The 15,521-nt window shown below is 33.4% G+C and overlaps 1 protein-coding gene across 2 annotated transcripts in view; it reads left to right on the forward strand.

Annotated features, from left to right (window-relative positions):
- LOC129231527 (glutamic acid-rich protein-like) overlaps positions 1–15,521 on the forward strand; it is a 276,821-nt gene that overhangs the window by 206,203 nt on the left and 55,097 nt on the right. For both annotated transcript variants that reach the window (XM_054865866.1, XM_054865867.1), the window contains one exon: positions 14,304–14,462. In XM_054865866.1, coding sequence (XP_054721841.1) covers positions 14,304–14,462 — 159 coding nt within the window. The remainder of the gene's footprint in view (positions 1–14,303; positions 14,463–15,521) is intronic.

Below are 15,521 nucleotides of genomic sequence, written 5' to 3' on the forward strand. Positions count from 1 at the left end.
TTGGATCCTCTATTTCTCAAACTATTCACTAGTCTCAAAAGATATATTCTATGAAAAAAAAAGTATTTTCTCATACATTTGAACGAACTGTAAATTTTTTAGGAACTGAACATGCAGTTAAAGTAACTTTCTTATGATTCTCGTCAGCAAACTAGTTGTCTTAAGAGAAAAATGGTAATTCCTTTCATTTAAATTATATATTCATCTCCTTTGCCCTTATTTCTATCAGGGACTCAGAGCAGAGAAAAAGTTGTATGCTCCGATCCTAGATAATAAGTGGCAAAATTATTTCTTTACTTCAGCTGTTTGCACGCTTTTGAGTTTCCGATTTTGATTTGCAATTTTTATTATAAAAAGAAATACGATAAAAATAACAATGTATTTAAGCAAAACTGTTTTGATTTTCTTTTCATAAAACACACCACTGTACTTCCAGGGTTTGAAAATGTCATGATAGTTTCGAAAATATTGAAAATATCCGATATTTTGTTATATATTGGATATTTTGATATATATATCCAATGTTTTCGATCGGCACAAACTTAAGGCTTCAAAGTAGTAAATGCATCCTGAAATCACTCTCTATTTTCTTGAATTGTTATTATAATATGCAAGATTAAAATTAAGGATTCTATCATAATGTATATCTAATATTTCGTTTATCATTCTTATCAATTTTAATGGTGTTAATTTAGCATTAGCTGTTTTACTCATTTTTCTTCTGTTAGCTACTTTCACAGTTATGAATCAGAAATAAAATATATGCATTAGACGGTGCACAGCACAGTCATATGACATTTTCTTTTTTTCTGATCAATGTTTAACATTTAATTAGGCACATTTAAAATGAATCAAAATTGTTACATTCAGGGTTCGTATGGGTCATGGAAATCCTGGAAAGTCATGGAAAAAAGATTAATAAATTTCAGATCTGGAAAAGTCATGGGAAAATGTCTTGAACAGTAATAATGTAACAGTAGCTAAAAGAAGCATTAGATATCTTGAGGGAATTTAACAGTATTGCTATCAAAAGCTATTAATACTCTAAAATTTAACAATCCAAAAAACGAATCTGAGTTCAGGAATCCTATTGCATCTGCTTCTATAACAGCCGCCCAGCTTTTTTTGTAAAGCAATTTTACTGCTATGACATCATTAAATATAATTTCGAATTCTCCATTATTTTCAGCACTTGTTTGTTATGTTACGTAGTAGTGGACTTGCATGTTTTTGATTTTGCCATCCCATGCCCACTCAAAAAGTGGAATTCAATTGCATTCAAGTTTATTTCAACCACACATAAAAAAAAGCATTAAATTTATCAGCGTTTTTCTTAATTTGTTGAAGGCTTTAGAAAATAAGGACTTTTGTCAGATGATACATAAAAATAATTGGCAAGTTTAACATTAAATAGTACTATTCTCTTTCTGTAACAAGGTCATGAAAATTTTTATGAAGTCATGAAAAAGTCTTGGAAAAGTCATGGAATTTTTTTTATCCAAATTGAGTATGAACCCTGTACATTACTAATAATTTTATTTTATGAATCTTTACTAATAATAAACTAAAAATTTCTCTGTCCAGATCTTTAATAAAACTGAAAGTTTCTCTGTCTGGATCTCTGTGACGCTCATAGCGCCTAGACTGTTGAGCCGATTCTCATAAAATTTGGGACAAATTTAGTTTGTAGCATGGTGGTGTGCACCTCAAAGCAGTTTTTCGAAAATTCGAGTTTGTTCTTTTTCTATTCCAATTTTAAGAACAATATTCCAAGCAAAATAATCATAAGATGAACGAGTAAAGTACCAAGTTATCATAATGTGGAACCGTAACGTGGGCAACCCAATAAGCGAGAAATTCATCGTACATTATTTGTAAATATACAGGCTGCCAAAAGACCTTTTAATTTTCTACTGCGGGCAAAGCTATGCGTCAGCCACTAGTGCAAAATAAAAAAGGAATACTATATTACTTTATTGTATTAATGATGTATTAATACATCATGAAAATATAGTACGTAACTTTTCCACTATTTTTAATTATAAATGAACAATATTACTACAATTAATATGATTTTTACAGCAAAGCTTCCGTAGTTGAAAAATAAATATTGAAAATATCAAAGTATCATGATATTTTCAAAATAAATATGGGACATATATTGATATATATATTGATTGATATATATTGGCAAACCCTGCCTGAGTCACAACTTGATGAAACAGGGGTCTGGCTAGAGGATATTTGGGTCCGTTAACGGACCCTTCACAAAAATCCGATCAACCAAAACGGACCTTTCACAAAATTCCGATCAAACAAAACAGACCTTTCACAAAATTCTGATAAACAAGATCGGATCTGTCACAAATTGTTTATTGAAAGTGCAAATCTGAAAGCAAAATATCTCATATTTCTGTGTATAAACCGATAATTTTTGGAACCTTTAAGTCAAATTAGAGGGATTGGCTTATACAAAATCGGCTAATTTTGGGGGAAAAAAAAAAAAAAAAAAAAAAAAAAACGGCACTCTTGGGATGCTCCTGCAAGCGATAAATAATTGCTACTGCCAAATAAATATAATGGTTGTTTGTTTTATCACAGCTAATTAGCAGCGGTGTTGTTGTAAACTTTTCTGAAAAGGCATTGGTAAGCACTTTTCTCCCTGCTCATGATTTAATAAACAATAATAATATATATCTGCGAAATGAACTTATAACTGCAAAGGGATAGTAAGGGAGGGGGGAAAAATATGATCGCTTCAGATAGGGTTACCAACTTCAAAATTATCACCACTTAGCATCTGGCGTTGAACCTTTATAATGACTTGATTAGAAAATATTCTCATCATTTTACCAACTTGTCAATATTTGCGTTTTTACGGTGGTGGGTGCGGTGCGATGTTTGTTATTTTGGGAGAAAATTATATGGGTTTTGTTTTTTCGATGCTAACAAGGATGATTAACTTTAAATAAACTCTTTTAAGTACCGTTTTTTTTTTCTTTAGATGTCTACATTTTGAAAAATGCAATCTTTTAACATCCGATATGAGAATCATATTTTGTTCTTTTTTCAAGCTATTTTCGCTTTGTTAGGATTCAAATAAATGAAAAGTCTCTTAATTTCTGTTAGAACTCTCATTTCAAGTTTTTGAAGCAAAATTCCATTTTCTGTTATGAGTCAAAAATTAAAATGCTGAATAGATGGTTTATTTTATTTTATTTTTTGGGTCAACTATGTCCACAGATATTAATGATATGTTTATCATAGGACTCTAAAATGTAATTTTAAAATAATTTTATCAAAAATATTTCTTTTACAAGCCCTTTTTATACTTTTGATGCCTTCACTTTGAGAATTGCGATCTCTTTGCATCCGCTTTGGGAATCCGATTTTTCGAATTTTTGATGATTATTACGCTTTGTTAAGAGGTAAACAATTGAAATATCTTTTTATTTTTGATAAAATAAAAAGTTTTAAACGAAATTCTGTGCTTTTTAAGAGTGTCTTGGATCAAAAAGTTGAATGCTGAACCCTATTCTGAACTTTATTTTATTTATTTATATTTTTGTTACTATTATTTTAAGTACTGTACAGAAATATATCTAGTATAATTTAACATAATGTAGAATGGTAGATAAATATTGATACTTGAAAGAGCGATGCCCCCCCCCCCCCCCGCCAAATATCAGAAAAAAAATCCAGAATGATTTTCTCGACGTAGAAGAGGAAAACACTCAACTTTAAGTTTAATTGATGCAGTTTGTGCCATCTCTAAATTCTAAAATTTCGTTTTAACAAATTTTTTTTTTTTTTTTTTTGCAAAATTTTTTGATTTTTTCACAAAATTAATTCATTTTTCACAAAATTATTTGATTTTTCACAAAAAACGGACCCTGTAAAAAATCCTGGTCAGACCCCTGTGAAAGAAACAGTCACCAATTACTGTTAAAAATTCCTCTTCTCTGCCATTTCCGAGGTAAAAATTATTCCAATCAATACCCAGAAAATTGAAATCCCCTATTATGATGACTGATCCCTTACTGGACATGTCACTAATAATACGATACATCTGCTCATCTTGTCCATGGCGTAGTATCAGGTTTATTGATGTGTGGAGTAAATGTAAACACGATTGGATTGCTAGGGATGGCCTGCATCTGAGCTCTACAGGGGTCAGAATAAATTGTGGTTTGGTTTTAGAGGATTCAGAATAAAAAAACTAAGTTGGAATGGAGGGCATGGTTTAAGGAGCAGAATTCAAAAGGGTACTAACTATTGGGATTTTAGTAGAAACGGAAATAGGGTGGCTAATAAGAGAGAAGATTTTAACAATTGGGATTCAAATAATCGCACAGCATTAAATGAAAGTAGGATGGGCTCTTACTTAAGGTTGTTTATACAAATGCTCGTAGTATTAGGAACAAGAAGGATAAGAATGGAAAAGCATAATAATAGACCAGAGGTTGGATATTATGGGAGTTACCAAGACATGGGCTACCGAAAATGATGATGATTTATTATCTATTGCTGGGTATAATTTGTTTAGGCAAGATAGAGTAGGTAAAAGAGGTGGTGGGGTTTTATTTTACGTCAGAGACACTTTAACTTGCAATGAATTGGTAATTAATGATAAACCTAATGAGATTCATATGATTTGGCTGTAGTTGATGAGCAACGAGGGCAAAAAACTACATTTAGGGAACATTTATAGGCCACCCAACTTAAGCCAGGGTCAAGATGAACAGATGTTTAGCATTATTAGTGTCATTTCAAGCAAGGGGTCAGTCATCATAATGGGAGGTTTTAATTTTCCAGGAAATGATTGGAATAATTTTTGACTTAGTAATAGCAGAGAAGAGGAATTTTTGAAAGTAATTGGTGATTCCTTCTTAGATCAAATTGTGACTCAGGGTACTCGACAGGACTTGATTTTGGATCTAGTTTACTGCAACATGGAAGGTTCTGTTAAGGGATTATGTGTAGGGGAACATATTGGAGATAGTGATCACAACAGTATTAGGTTTGGGATTAAATTTGATATGCACATAGTAGAGAATTTCAGGTTTGTGCCCAATTTCAGAAATACTGATTTTGTGGCACTTAGGCAGAGTTTGAAAGCAGTTTTTTCTTCCAGATTGGACAATAGCGATATGAATCTTCAGTGGGCGGAGTTTAAGGAATATCTAGCCAAAACTGTTAGGGACCATGTTCCTTTTAGGAGAAAGGGTGTCAACACTAAAATTTGGCTGATGTGGTTCTCCAGGGAAATTAAAGACACTTTAAATTACAAGCAAGCCACTTTTCATAGGTATAAAGAAACTGGTCACAGTGCAGATAGGCTCCAATATCGTAAGGCAAGGCGTAAACTTAAGTATTTGGTACAGATTCAGGAAAGAGAGTTGGAGCTAAGACTGGCAGATAACATAAACAGGAATCCTAAGAGGATTTTTGCATATGCTAATTCGGGGAAAGTTCGAAATAGTCATATTGGGCCAGTGGTTGATGAGCACAGAATTTTGATTCAGGACGATAGTGATATTGCTAACGTTCTTAATAACTTTTTTTGAGTGTTTTTAACGATAACTGTATCTCAACAGTTGACATCCACAAGACACAAGCTATAGTACAGCTTGAGGACTTTGTATTTTCCAGGGATGACGTTTTACTTCATTTGAAAAAAATTAAAGAGACTAAGACCTCGGGACCAGATAATATTTATCCAAAAATTTTATTTGAATGTGCAGAGGAATTAGCAGATGTAATTGTAAATATTTTTAATACGTCTTATAACTCGGGGACAGTGCCAGAGGACTGGAAGCTGGCTAACATTACACTGCTCTTCAAGAAAGGGTCTAAAGGGAGTGTGGAAAATTATAGACCTGTGAGTCTAACTTCGGTGGTTTGCAAAATGTTTGAAACATTGATAAAAATTAAGATAGTAAATTTTTTAGAGACTAATAATCTATTGACTGGTTTTCAGTACGGTTTCAGGAAGTTTAAATCTTGTGCAACTAATTTATTACATTTCTACGACAAAGTTACCATGGCTTTGGACAATAAGAAGCCTGTAGATGTTGTTTACATTGATTTTCAAAAAGCTTTCGATAAGGTACTGCATGTTGCTCTACTTAGCAAATTAGCTGATATAGGAATAGGAGGGAAAACTTTCATTTGGGTAAAAAACTGGCTGACCGGAAGGAAACAAAGGGTAGTTGTAAGGGGAAATTATTCTAATAGGAGTGAGATTTCAAGCGGAGTTCCTCAAGGATCAGTGTTAGGGCCTGTTTTGTTCGTTGTTTTTATGAATGATGTTTATAAAAAACTTTTCCTCAGACATGAATTATTTTGCTAATGATGTCAAAGTTATGGGGAGTGTAGAAAATGAAGAACATGCAAATCAGCTGCAAGAGGATCTAGATCATATAACGGAGTGGGCTGATAAATGGGGTATGGCTGTTAATGTTGGGAAATGTCAAGTGCTACATTTAGGGCATGGAAATAAGTGTACAAGTTATTATTTGCAAGGTTCAATCATTAGTCAGGCAGAAAAAGTTACTGATCTGGTTGTCTAATATGTCAGGATTTAAAGTTCAGCCAACAGTGTAGCATAACTACCGTATTTTCCTGTGTATTATCCGCGGGCGGCCTATAATCCGCAGGTCCTAAAATCGTCCTGAAGATAAAAAAAGCTTTGTATAATCCGCGGATAATACGATAAGGGCATAATTTGCATAAAATTTATTCACAGTTTATATTTTTTACTAGCTGTCAAGGCAGCTAGATTAGCCGTCTTTGGCGGGTTGGTGTACACCACCTTTGGAGGTGTACCTACGGGACTTAGCCACCTTTTAGCCGCAGCTTGCTGCTCAGAATCGATCTTGCCCGACCCACCTGCTGCAGGTTTGTGCAGTACCCTATTTCCTGGGAGTACTGCAGAGGTATTTTTGGGGCTTCGCCCCGTACTTGCACCCTGAGACAGCGTTAGCCAGTGAAAGAATTTAAGTTGATGTTTTTGGGATGTAAATTACATTCCTTTAAAATGAAAGAAGAAAAAATTTTCGCATTAAAAATGTGCTTTCTTTAAGCAAGCCATTTTGTTGGATGGGAAGGTAAGATTAAACTGAAATCTTTCCGAAACAACATAATACAGTCAAACCTCCTTATCCGGACACCCAGATTTTACGACACTCCAGATGTCACGTCACTTTTTCAAAGTGTCGAACTTATGCTACATAATTTTAATGTTAAGTGGCTCTGGATTTTACAACATTTTTTTTTTTTTGTGAAACTCCGGTTACGACAATGCTTCGAGCTGCACAGACTGGAACAAATATTTCTTTGCAATTGAAAAATGTTCAGTAAAATAAAGAAGACGTCTGGATATGTTTGTTGTAGGAACTTCGAACTCTGACAAGAGATTTGACCAGGCATGACACCTCGAAAATGGTGGGGGGGGGGGTAGATAAGTTCTGAAAGGTACAGGTTTCAGACTTCCACAAGAGGGAGAATAGAAAGGAATGCAAAGCAGGTGGATTGCAATAATGGAAGAGGAAAACAGCAAGAGAAGAGAAAGGCCATAGCAACCTTAAGTTGTAGGTGGTCACAACAAGCTTTTCCCATGAGAGAAAAAGAGATAATGGGCTCCTCATTAGATTGAAAAGGGACACACACAAAATGATTAGAAAGGGTCCTTTTCACCTTCGAGAGGTGGGGCTTAGCCGTCAAAATCTAATCAAATTGCAGACAAAAGGGATAAGAGTTTTGAATTGGTTTCTTTCTTGCTGGTAATTTTGTGGCAGAAGGAGTGTGACAAATGTTATTCAAAAATTTATCAAACATTTTATTGAAAAGTATTGTAGAATTGAAAAAAAAAAGAAAAATAATAATAAGTGAAGGTTTTTTTTTTTTTGAATAATTTTTGTTATATTCACCAATAATTCAAACGTACATTAGTTAAATCTAATTAAAAAAATATAAACAGTATTAATTTCTTCATTAAATCTAATTTTATGGTTAACTAATGTTTAGTTATGAATTTTTTAAAATACTCCGGTTATGACGTCGCTCCGGCTATGACGACACTTTGTTGACAGTCCCAAAGTGTTGTGATAACGAGGTTCGACTGTATATTAATTAGAGTGTAACATCGAGTTTGTGAATCTATATGACTGAAGACAAAAAGTATGATTAGCAACAATTAGTTTATTAAAAACATAAATGGCTGCAACAAAAGTAAATAAGAAAATCCCCCCCCCCCATCATACTTTTATAAATTTAATCAATTACAACAATGAACAGGACCTAGTGGCATTTCCAATGTTACAAAACACGGGACTTAAAAAATAAAAAATAAGATGCCCGCAAAAAAACCACCATACTCCAATCCTCCCCCCTCCATCCATCCCCGTGGATGTTATCCGAATTTAACAAAGATGACGCACCACTCCGAACCTGTATCGTGGTAGTTCTAACAACCTGGAAATAATTGCCGAAAGGCGGCGGGAGCCTTTCAGGGGGCAATTAAATTGTTCATATTGTTAAGAGAATTAAAAAGAAAAAAACAAACTGATGTAAATGCACTGCAAATAAAAAAATGAGTTTTAAAAAAAGCGTTCTCAAAAATTGAAAATTTTCTCAGAACATTATTATATGTGTTCACAATAAATATTTTCAATAAATTTTTGCAACTCAAATTGGGTTTGAGATATCACAAAAATATCGGCCAAATTTTCCTTAATTCTTATTAATTTAATGTCAAAAATATTTTTACTTACAAGATCTCTAATAAATATCTTTTAATTACTTTATTTTCGATGCATTCATCTAAAATCCTGTCAAACCACATCAATTCCGTAGCGGATTCTGTCATTACGATAAATCCGGCCTCCATAGTGGATAAGCTTACTTTTCTGTTTCAAAGTAGGCCACTCAATCTATGATCTGTCAAAAAAAAACAATTTGTCCGCCTAAGGATGTGCGATCATCTCAGTTTGATGCAAAGTCAGAATCCAAGAACGTGATCAATTGAATTTTACTGCATCTTCAATTCAGCTTTAAATCTTTTGTTTTCCAAGCATATCCGAGCAATTTTGCAAGACCGTTCCAATGATTTATACCTCCTTTGTAATTCGTAGTTGCGAACATCTCTTGAAGTAAAATCTGCTTCCTTGTATATTACGGGGACTTGTTTCGATCCATCAATAATGGACCATGCGTTTCTGTCCATAAGTAGAAACTTTGCATTTACGACCCACTCTGTGTAATTTTCGTTCGAGAGTGATTCTATAGTGTTACCTGAAGTGGCCGTGGTAATTTTGACTTCAAAGAAAATTCAGAAGCGCCATGAAAAAAGTCGGACAAAAACACTACAGTTCCAAAAACAAGTCCAAAAAACAACCACTTCATATATCCAAGAATCCACAAACATCAGAGTCCGCTCTAAAATAATTTCATAGTTGGACCAAAGAACTTCATTAAAGAACACCATTTTCTCAAAAATAACTTATTACATCCTCCCTGAATAAAACTTTCTTGAACAACAGTAATTGCCAGCCATTAATCTCGAAAAACTTAATCAGTCTTTATCCTCAAAAACAACTGATTCACTTTTAAAGAACTTTAGCACAGTGTAACTTCCAGTTTGAATCTATATGGCTGAAAACAAAAAATATAATTAATAACAATTAGTTTATTAAAAACATAAATGGCTTCAACAAAAGTAAGTAAGAAAGTAGAATAATATCCTTATATATTATTTCTGTAGCCTGTTTTTTGTTCCAACGAGAGAGCTTCCTTATTTCTTGATCGATTTCTTTGATTTCCCCCTCATTTTAAAGCTTAACGTGCAGGCTAATGACAAAAAATAGACCCACATTCTCAAGTTTTTTTTTTGTCAAAAAAACCTGTTTTAAAGCATCGGACTAAGGTTTTCAGGTAAATTTATAAAGTTTAACTTGTGCTGTGATCGACAGAGTTGACAAGCTCGATCGGTAGAGCGATAATACTGGTAATCAGAAGACTGAGTGTTTGGGCCCAGCCCAGACTATCTGCATAAAAAAACTAGACTACTCACGCATTGCATGAACACTTAAAATACAATAAATAACACAAGTCAGGCAATAAAATAAATGAGATGGGAATGCTCTTTGCTTTTATGAAAACTTGATGCAATCTGTAGCTAAATTGTTTCTTAATTGTAAGGATTTTTTTTTAAATGATAAACACGTGCTGCCTTAGCAGTTCAAGCAGCCTGTAATTACGAATTGTATACCTTTTCAAAAATAGAAACACTTCTCTTCAATATCTTATCTCAGATATTATTTCTGTGGATTATTTTTCTGTCGGTATACGAGATATTTATTTCTTGAAGAAATTTCCCCCTCATATTAAAGCTTACCGAGCCGGCTAATGACGAAAAATAGACCTACCGTCTAAAAATCAAATTTTCAGAAACGCCCCTTGCTGCTGCAAAACCTTGATGCGGCCTGTAGTTCTCATGCAGATTTTTTTTTTAAAAGTAAAATTCTAATGCAGGTTTCCAATTTTTCGTCTTGCTTTCTGCAAGAAAAAAAAATCGCAGTCAACATGTTTTTTTAATTTTTTTTATAAAGCTTAAAAGTACTGAAATTTATTTAAATTAATAAATTTTCAGTAAAACGTTTGGCTATAAACTAGATAATATTCGGGAACGCCTGGGCTGTACACCATTATAGCTCATTTAGATTAATATTATGCATTGCATGTACTCATAACATACAACAGATAACACAGGTAAGGCAATAAAATTAATGTGAGGGCCTTCTCTTTTTGACTTCTTAATGCTGGCTGCAGTTATTATTCAGATAAGTTCAATATTCAGATAAGTTGAATATTAATCAAATAGTTTTTCTTTCTTTTTTAAGTTTTGACTTCGTTCAAACAACTTAGCATAATGTAAGCATAAAAAAAGTATTACATTTAAAAATTCAGACCTCAAGGGAGTCCTTTTTGTGCAGAAAAACTTTTTCATTGTATGCTGAAATGTAGATTTTTCTAATAGCAATGTTCGTCTTTTTATATAAATAAAAAAATATTACGCCAAGTTGAAATTAAGAGTTTTCACCCAGTAAACCTTTAACTATTTATTCGAATACAATGTAAAACATTAAAATTATTATCAACTTCATAAGTAAGAAATCATTTTCCACTCCTCTGTTTTCGGTTAAAGAAAAAGAATGCATTTTGTCTCAGTTCGAAAAATTACTCTTTAAAATGGACTCACTTCAACTAGTTTTGGTTTAGAATTTCAAGTGTTCGATTAAAAGAAAAACATGTGCTGGTATTCAAGCCGTAACGGTTAAAGTAGCCTGCTATTCGAAATTGTATCAATCTTCAAAAATAAAAACACTTACTATAAATCTAATTTATTATTGTTTCGAATGTTTGTTTTAATCACTACGCGAGATCTTCCTCAGTAATTATTCAAATTCCTTGTTTTACAAATAATTTTAAAGCGCATGACAAAACATAGTTGCGTGGTCTTATTTATTCATTTATTTTTTTTTTTTTTTTTTTTGCAAGAACCTTTTTTGCAGTTTTTGTTACACATTGTTTCAATGAATTGCATTCGAAAAGAAAGGCGCAATTGCTCGGTTGGTTGGAGTGTCATGCTGAGAATCAGATTGGTACCAGTTGGAGTTTGTGCCAATAAATGTATCTGCTATGCTTCTTTTTTTTCCATCTGAGGCTCACATTGGCGTGATTGTATTTGTCACAACCCGTTTTTTCACATGCAGAATTACTGCTTTCTCACGAGTCACTCAGTCGCACTTTTAATGATAGTTATGTTTGCATTGATATAATTACTTAGCACCAAAAAATGAGCTATTATATCACTATCGCAACATTGTATTTAACGAGGTTTTGTTGCCGATGTCTTCAAATTACATGTTTTCTTTTGTGGGTTTGCTTTTTTCCGTTTATTTTTTTTATTCTTCTTCATAATGTTCTTTCTTTGAACCTTTTAAAGTGTGAAATGCCACATGAAACGATTCGAAGCACAGTGCGGAGTTCCGCACGGGTTGACTAGTTGCAACTAAACCCATCGAGCTAGATAACCAGATAAGTAAGTTTAAATCCCTAATGACCAGACTTTCCATTCATGAATGAACACAGTCTTCAATGGGTAACTAACATCCTTAAAAAAACAAGTAGACAAACAGCTGAAGCTTGCTGAATAAACAGCAAGTTGGCTTGCCTAAACTTGATACAACCCGTCGAGACTGTGCAAGAAGTGAACTCTCAACTGATAACAGCCACACTTATATCCCAAATCACATTAGCTTACCTACGCTGCCTGATCTGTGAACCTCAGCAGTCAAGCCCGAAGCATGTGCAAATGACGTCACTTGTTCTAGAAAGATCAACGTCAGTAGTTTTCCCAAAGTAGTGACATCATGGGCAGGGCTGTGGAGTCGGAGTCGGACTGATTTTGGGGTAAAGGAGTTGGAGTCGAAATTGTAAGAAAACATGCCAACTCCAACTCCGGGCTCCTTTTTTTCTTTCCTTTTCACTGAACCTCCTTGCATTTTTAAAAAACTGACTACAAATTGGTTCGATTACATGTAAAAAAGATATAATGAGAAAATAACTGCCATTATGGCAATCAGCTAGCTTGAGTGCTTACCGAACTTTGTGTAGCTGTCCCCTAGTTTGCTTGCTTTTTAACTTAACTAATAGCAACTGTCAGCAAACGGTTTTGTTGCCTAACATTTTCAAGTAATCACTTTCAAATAATGGTAGAAATATAGTATTTTGTTCGATCTCAGTTATAAAATAGTAAAAGAAATGTAACAAATTAGTAAGTCGAGGCCCGCAGCTAAGGTTGAAACGTTTAAGAGTGATCGGCAAATTCAAAGAAGTTCTGGTGCGAAAGCACGAATCCAAAAGATTCGATCAAATAATCTTATGTTTTTTTTCTTTATTAAGACTATTTCTATAAGCTTGGTTCTCACTAAAAAGTATGGAACAAAATAAGTGTAAATGATTTCTTGATTACAGCACTCAATAATTGCAGTTACTCTTAAAATCTTCATATTACGGTTAATTCTAAAGCAGCCAATAAAATTTAAATTAAAAATTTAAAGAAGAAGAAATATGGGAATAGTAAAATCTATTCGTACAAATTTGTATACTGCCGCATTTTGTGTAAAATTAGCTCCTGAGGTACACGAGCCCTATTTCCGTTGAAATTTTATTGATGAAATATAATTTAAAATATATTTGCGAAAATTTCCAAAATTAAAATATTTATATTTTTTTATAAACTCTGAAATTAACTATGGGTGTCATCTACCAGATGGGTGTCACCCGGGGCAAACCTCCCCCTCTCAAGAACTTGGATTTAGAAAAAAAGCTTTTTTTTCTCCCAAGTTACAGCTTTCAAAAATTGAAAGTACACGATTTTATCAATATCTATTTGTTAAACATTAAAGGGGGGCAAATTACAGATAATCCTTTTAAAATTTTAAAAGGGATTTTTAAGTCATCTTACTTTTTAACTCGTAACTATTGGAAAATTTCATTTTCTGTCGTTCACCAGTAGTAGCGATTACATAGATAGATAGATAGTCACAAACAACATTTATTAATTTTAGATTTGAAACTTTTTCTTCAGCACAAAAATGGGAATGAGTTGTTTCTGAAAATTGTATAGATTTCATATTTAGGTAAAACCTTCACGATGAGTTACCGACCACTGCTTGTAACACCAAAATAAAATTTTTTATTGCCATTTTGGCTCTTTTAATTTTGCTTTTTTGATTGCCCATTTGCTTCACATTAAAAGAGTGATCTTCTGGCAGGACTCCAATCGTGAGAGGTTCACGTACTTTGCTCTTCCTCACTGAGGGGCTAGCAAGCCCTGCACAACTGTAAGTGAACCTAATGTTCTTGAGAAATATTGAGAAAATAGGGATACTACAGTTGCACTTAGAGCTTCACCTTTCATAGCACTTAAACGCTTTATGTTGACTTAAGAGGAAATGGGTCAGAAAAATCAGAAAGCAAAATATATATATATATATATATATATATATATATATAAATTAAAAATAAATCTTGAATTAAAAATAAACATGGGTATCTATATAAAAGAAGAGGTAAATCTAGCATTTATTTTTCAAGTGGCTGGGGTGAGAGGCAGCACCCCATTGCCCTTTTGTATTTTTGTTTTAAAGCTTTGATTTGTGTACATCAACATTAATTTATGTCCTTATTAATGATACTTTTTATGTTAGTTATGTTAGTAAAATTTTTAAATTTAGGTTAACCTTCTTTGATGCTGAGGCAGAACTGTCTGGAGAAGATGCTGATAGTGATGAAGAGGAAGATGAAGATCCTAATGAAGAAGACATTCAACACATTGATGATAACACCAACTACAATGAAGAGGAATTGCGTGAAGAAGTAGCTGCTGTTCATCAGTAAGTATTTGTAGCCATTTTGCTATTTTGTGAAAATAGATGTAGCTAAAATAACATAATATTCCTGGCAACTTTCATGTAGATAATCTTTGGAGCCATTTGCTATTCTCGCTCTCAGGATTCATTTTCATCCTACTTTTGCGGATAGAGTAGACTTCCATATTGTGCGGGTTCATTTTAGCGGATTTGATTATACAGGTTTTAAGATTTGACACCTTTATTTTATTTTACACGGATGAGTTTTTATGTTACATTTGCATGCAGCGTTGCGAGCGGATAAAGTTTTCCCTTCTCTTGAAATTGTAGATAACAGCCAATAAACTACATTTTGGCATGCTTATAAACAAGTTTGTGTCACTGTAGTTTGTGATTGGTTCCAGAGCCAGGGGTCTGGCCAGGGGATATTTGGGTCCGTTAACGGACCCTTCACAAAAATCCGATCAACCAAAACGGACCTTTCACAAAATCACGATCAAACAAAATGGACCTTTCACAAAATCCCGATCAAACAAAACGGACCCTTCACAAAATTCTGATAAACAAGATCGGATCTGTCACAAATTGTTTATTGAAAGAGCAAATCCGAAAGCAAAAAAATGCATATTTCTGTGTATAAACCGATAATTTTTGGAACCTTTTTTTAAGTCAAATTAGAGGGATCAGCTTATACAAAATCGGCTAATTTTGAAAAAAAGGAAAAATCGGCACTCTTGCGATGCTCCTGCAAGCGATAAATAATTGCTACTGCCAAATAAATATAATGGTTGTTTGTTTTATCACAGCTAATTAGCAGCGGTGTTGTTGTAAACTTTTTTGAAAAGGCATTGGTAAGCACTTTTCTCCGCTCATGATTTAATAAACAATAATAATATATATATCTGCGAAATGAACTTAGAACTGCAAAGGGATAGTAAGGGTGAGGAAAAAATATGATCGCTTCAGATAGGGTTACCAACTTCAAAACTATCACCACTTAGTGTCTGGCGTTGAACCTTTATAATGACTTGATTAGAAAATATTCTCATCATTTTGTCGGCTTGTCAATATTTGCGTTTTTAC

Source organism: Uloborus diversus, chromosome 10 (genome assembly GCF_026930045.1).
Source record: "Uloborus diversus isolate 005 chromosome 10, Udiv.v.3.1, whole genome shotgun sequence".
Taxonomy (NCBI): domain Eukaryota; kingdom Metazoa; phylum Arthropoda; class Arachnida; order Araneae; family Uloboridae; genus Uloborus; species Uloborus diversus.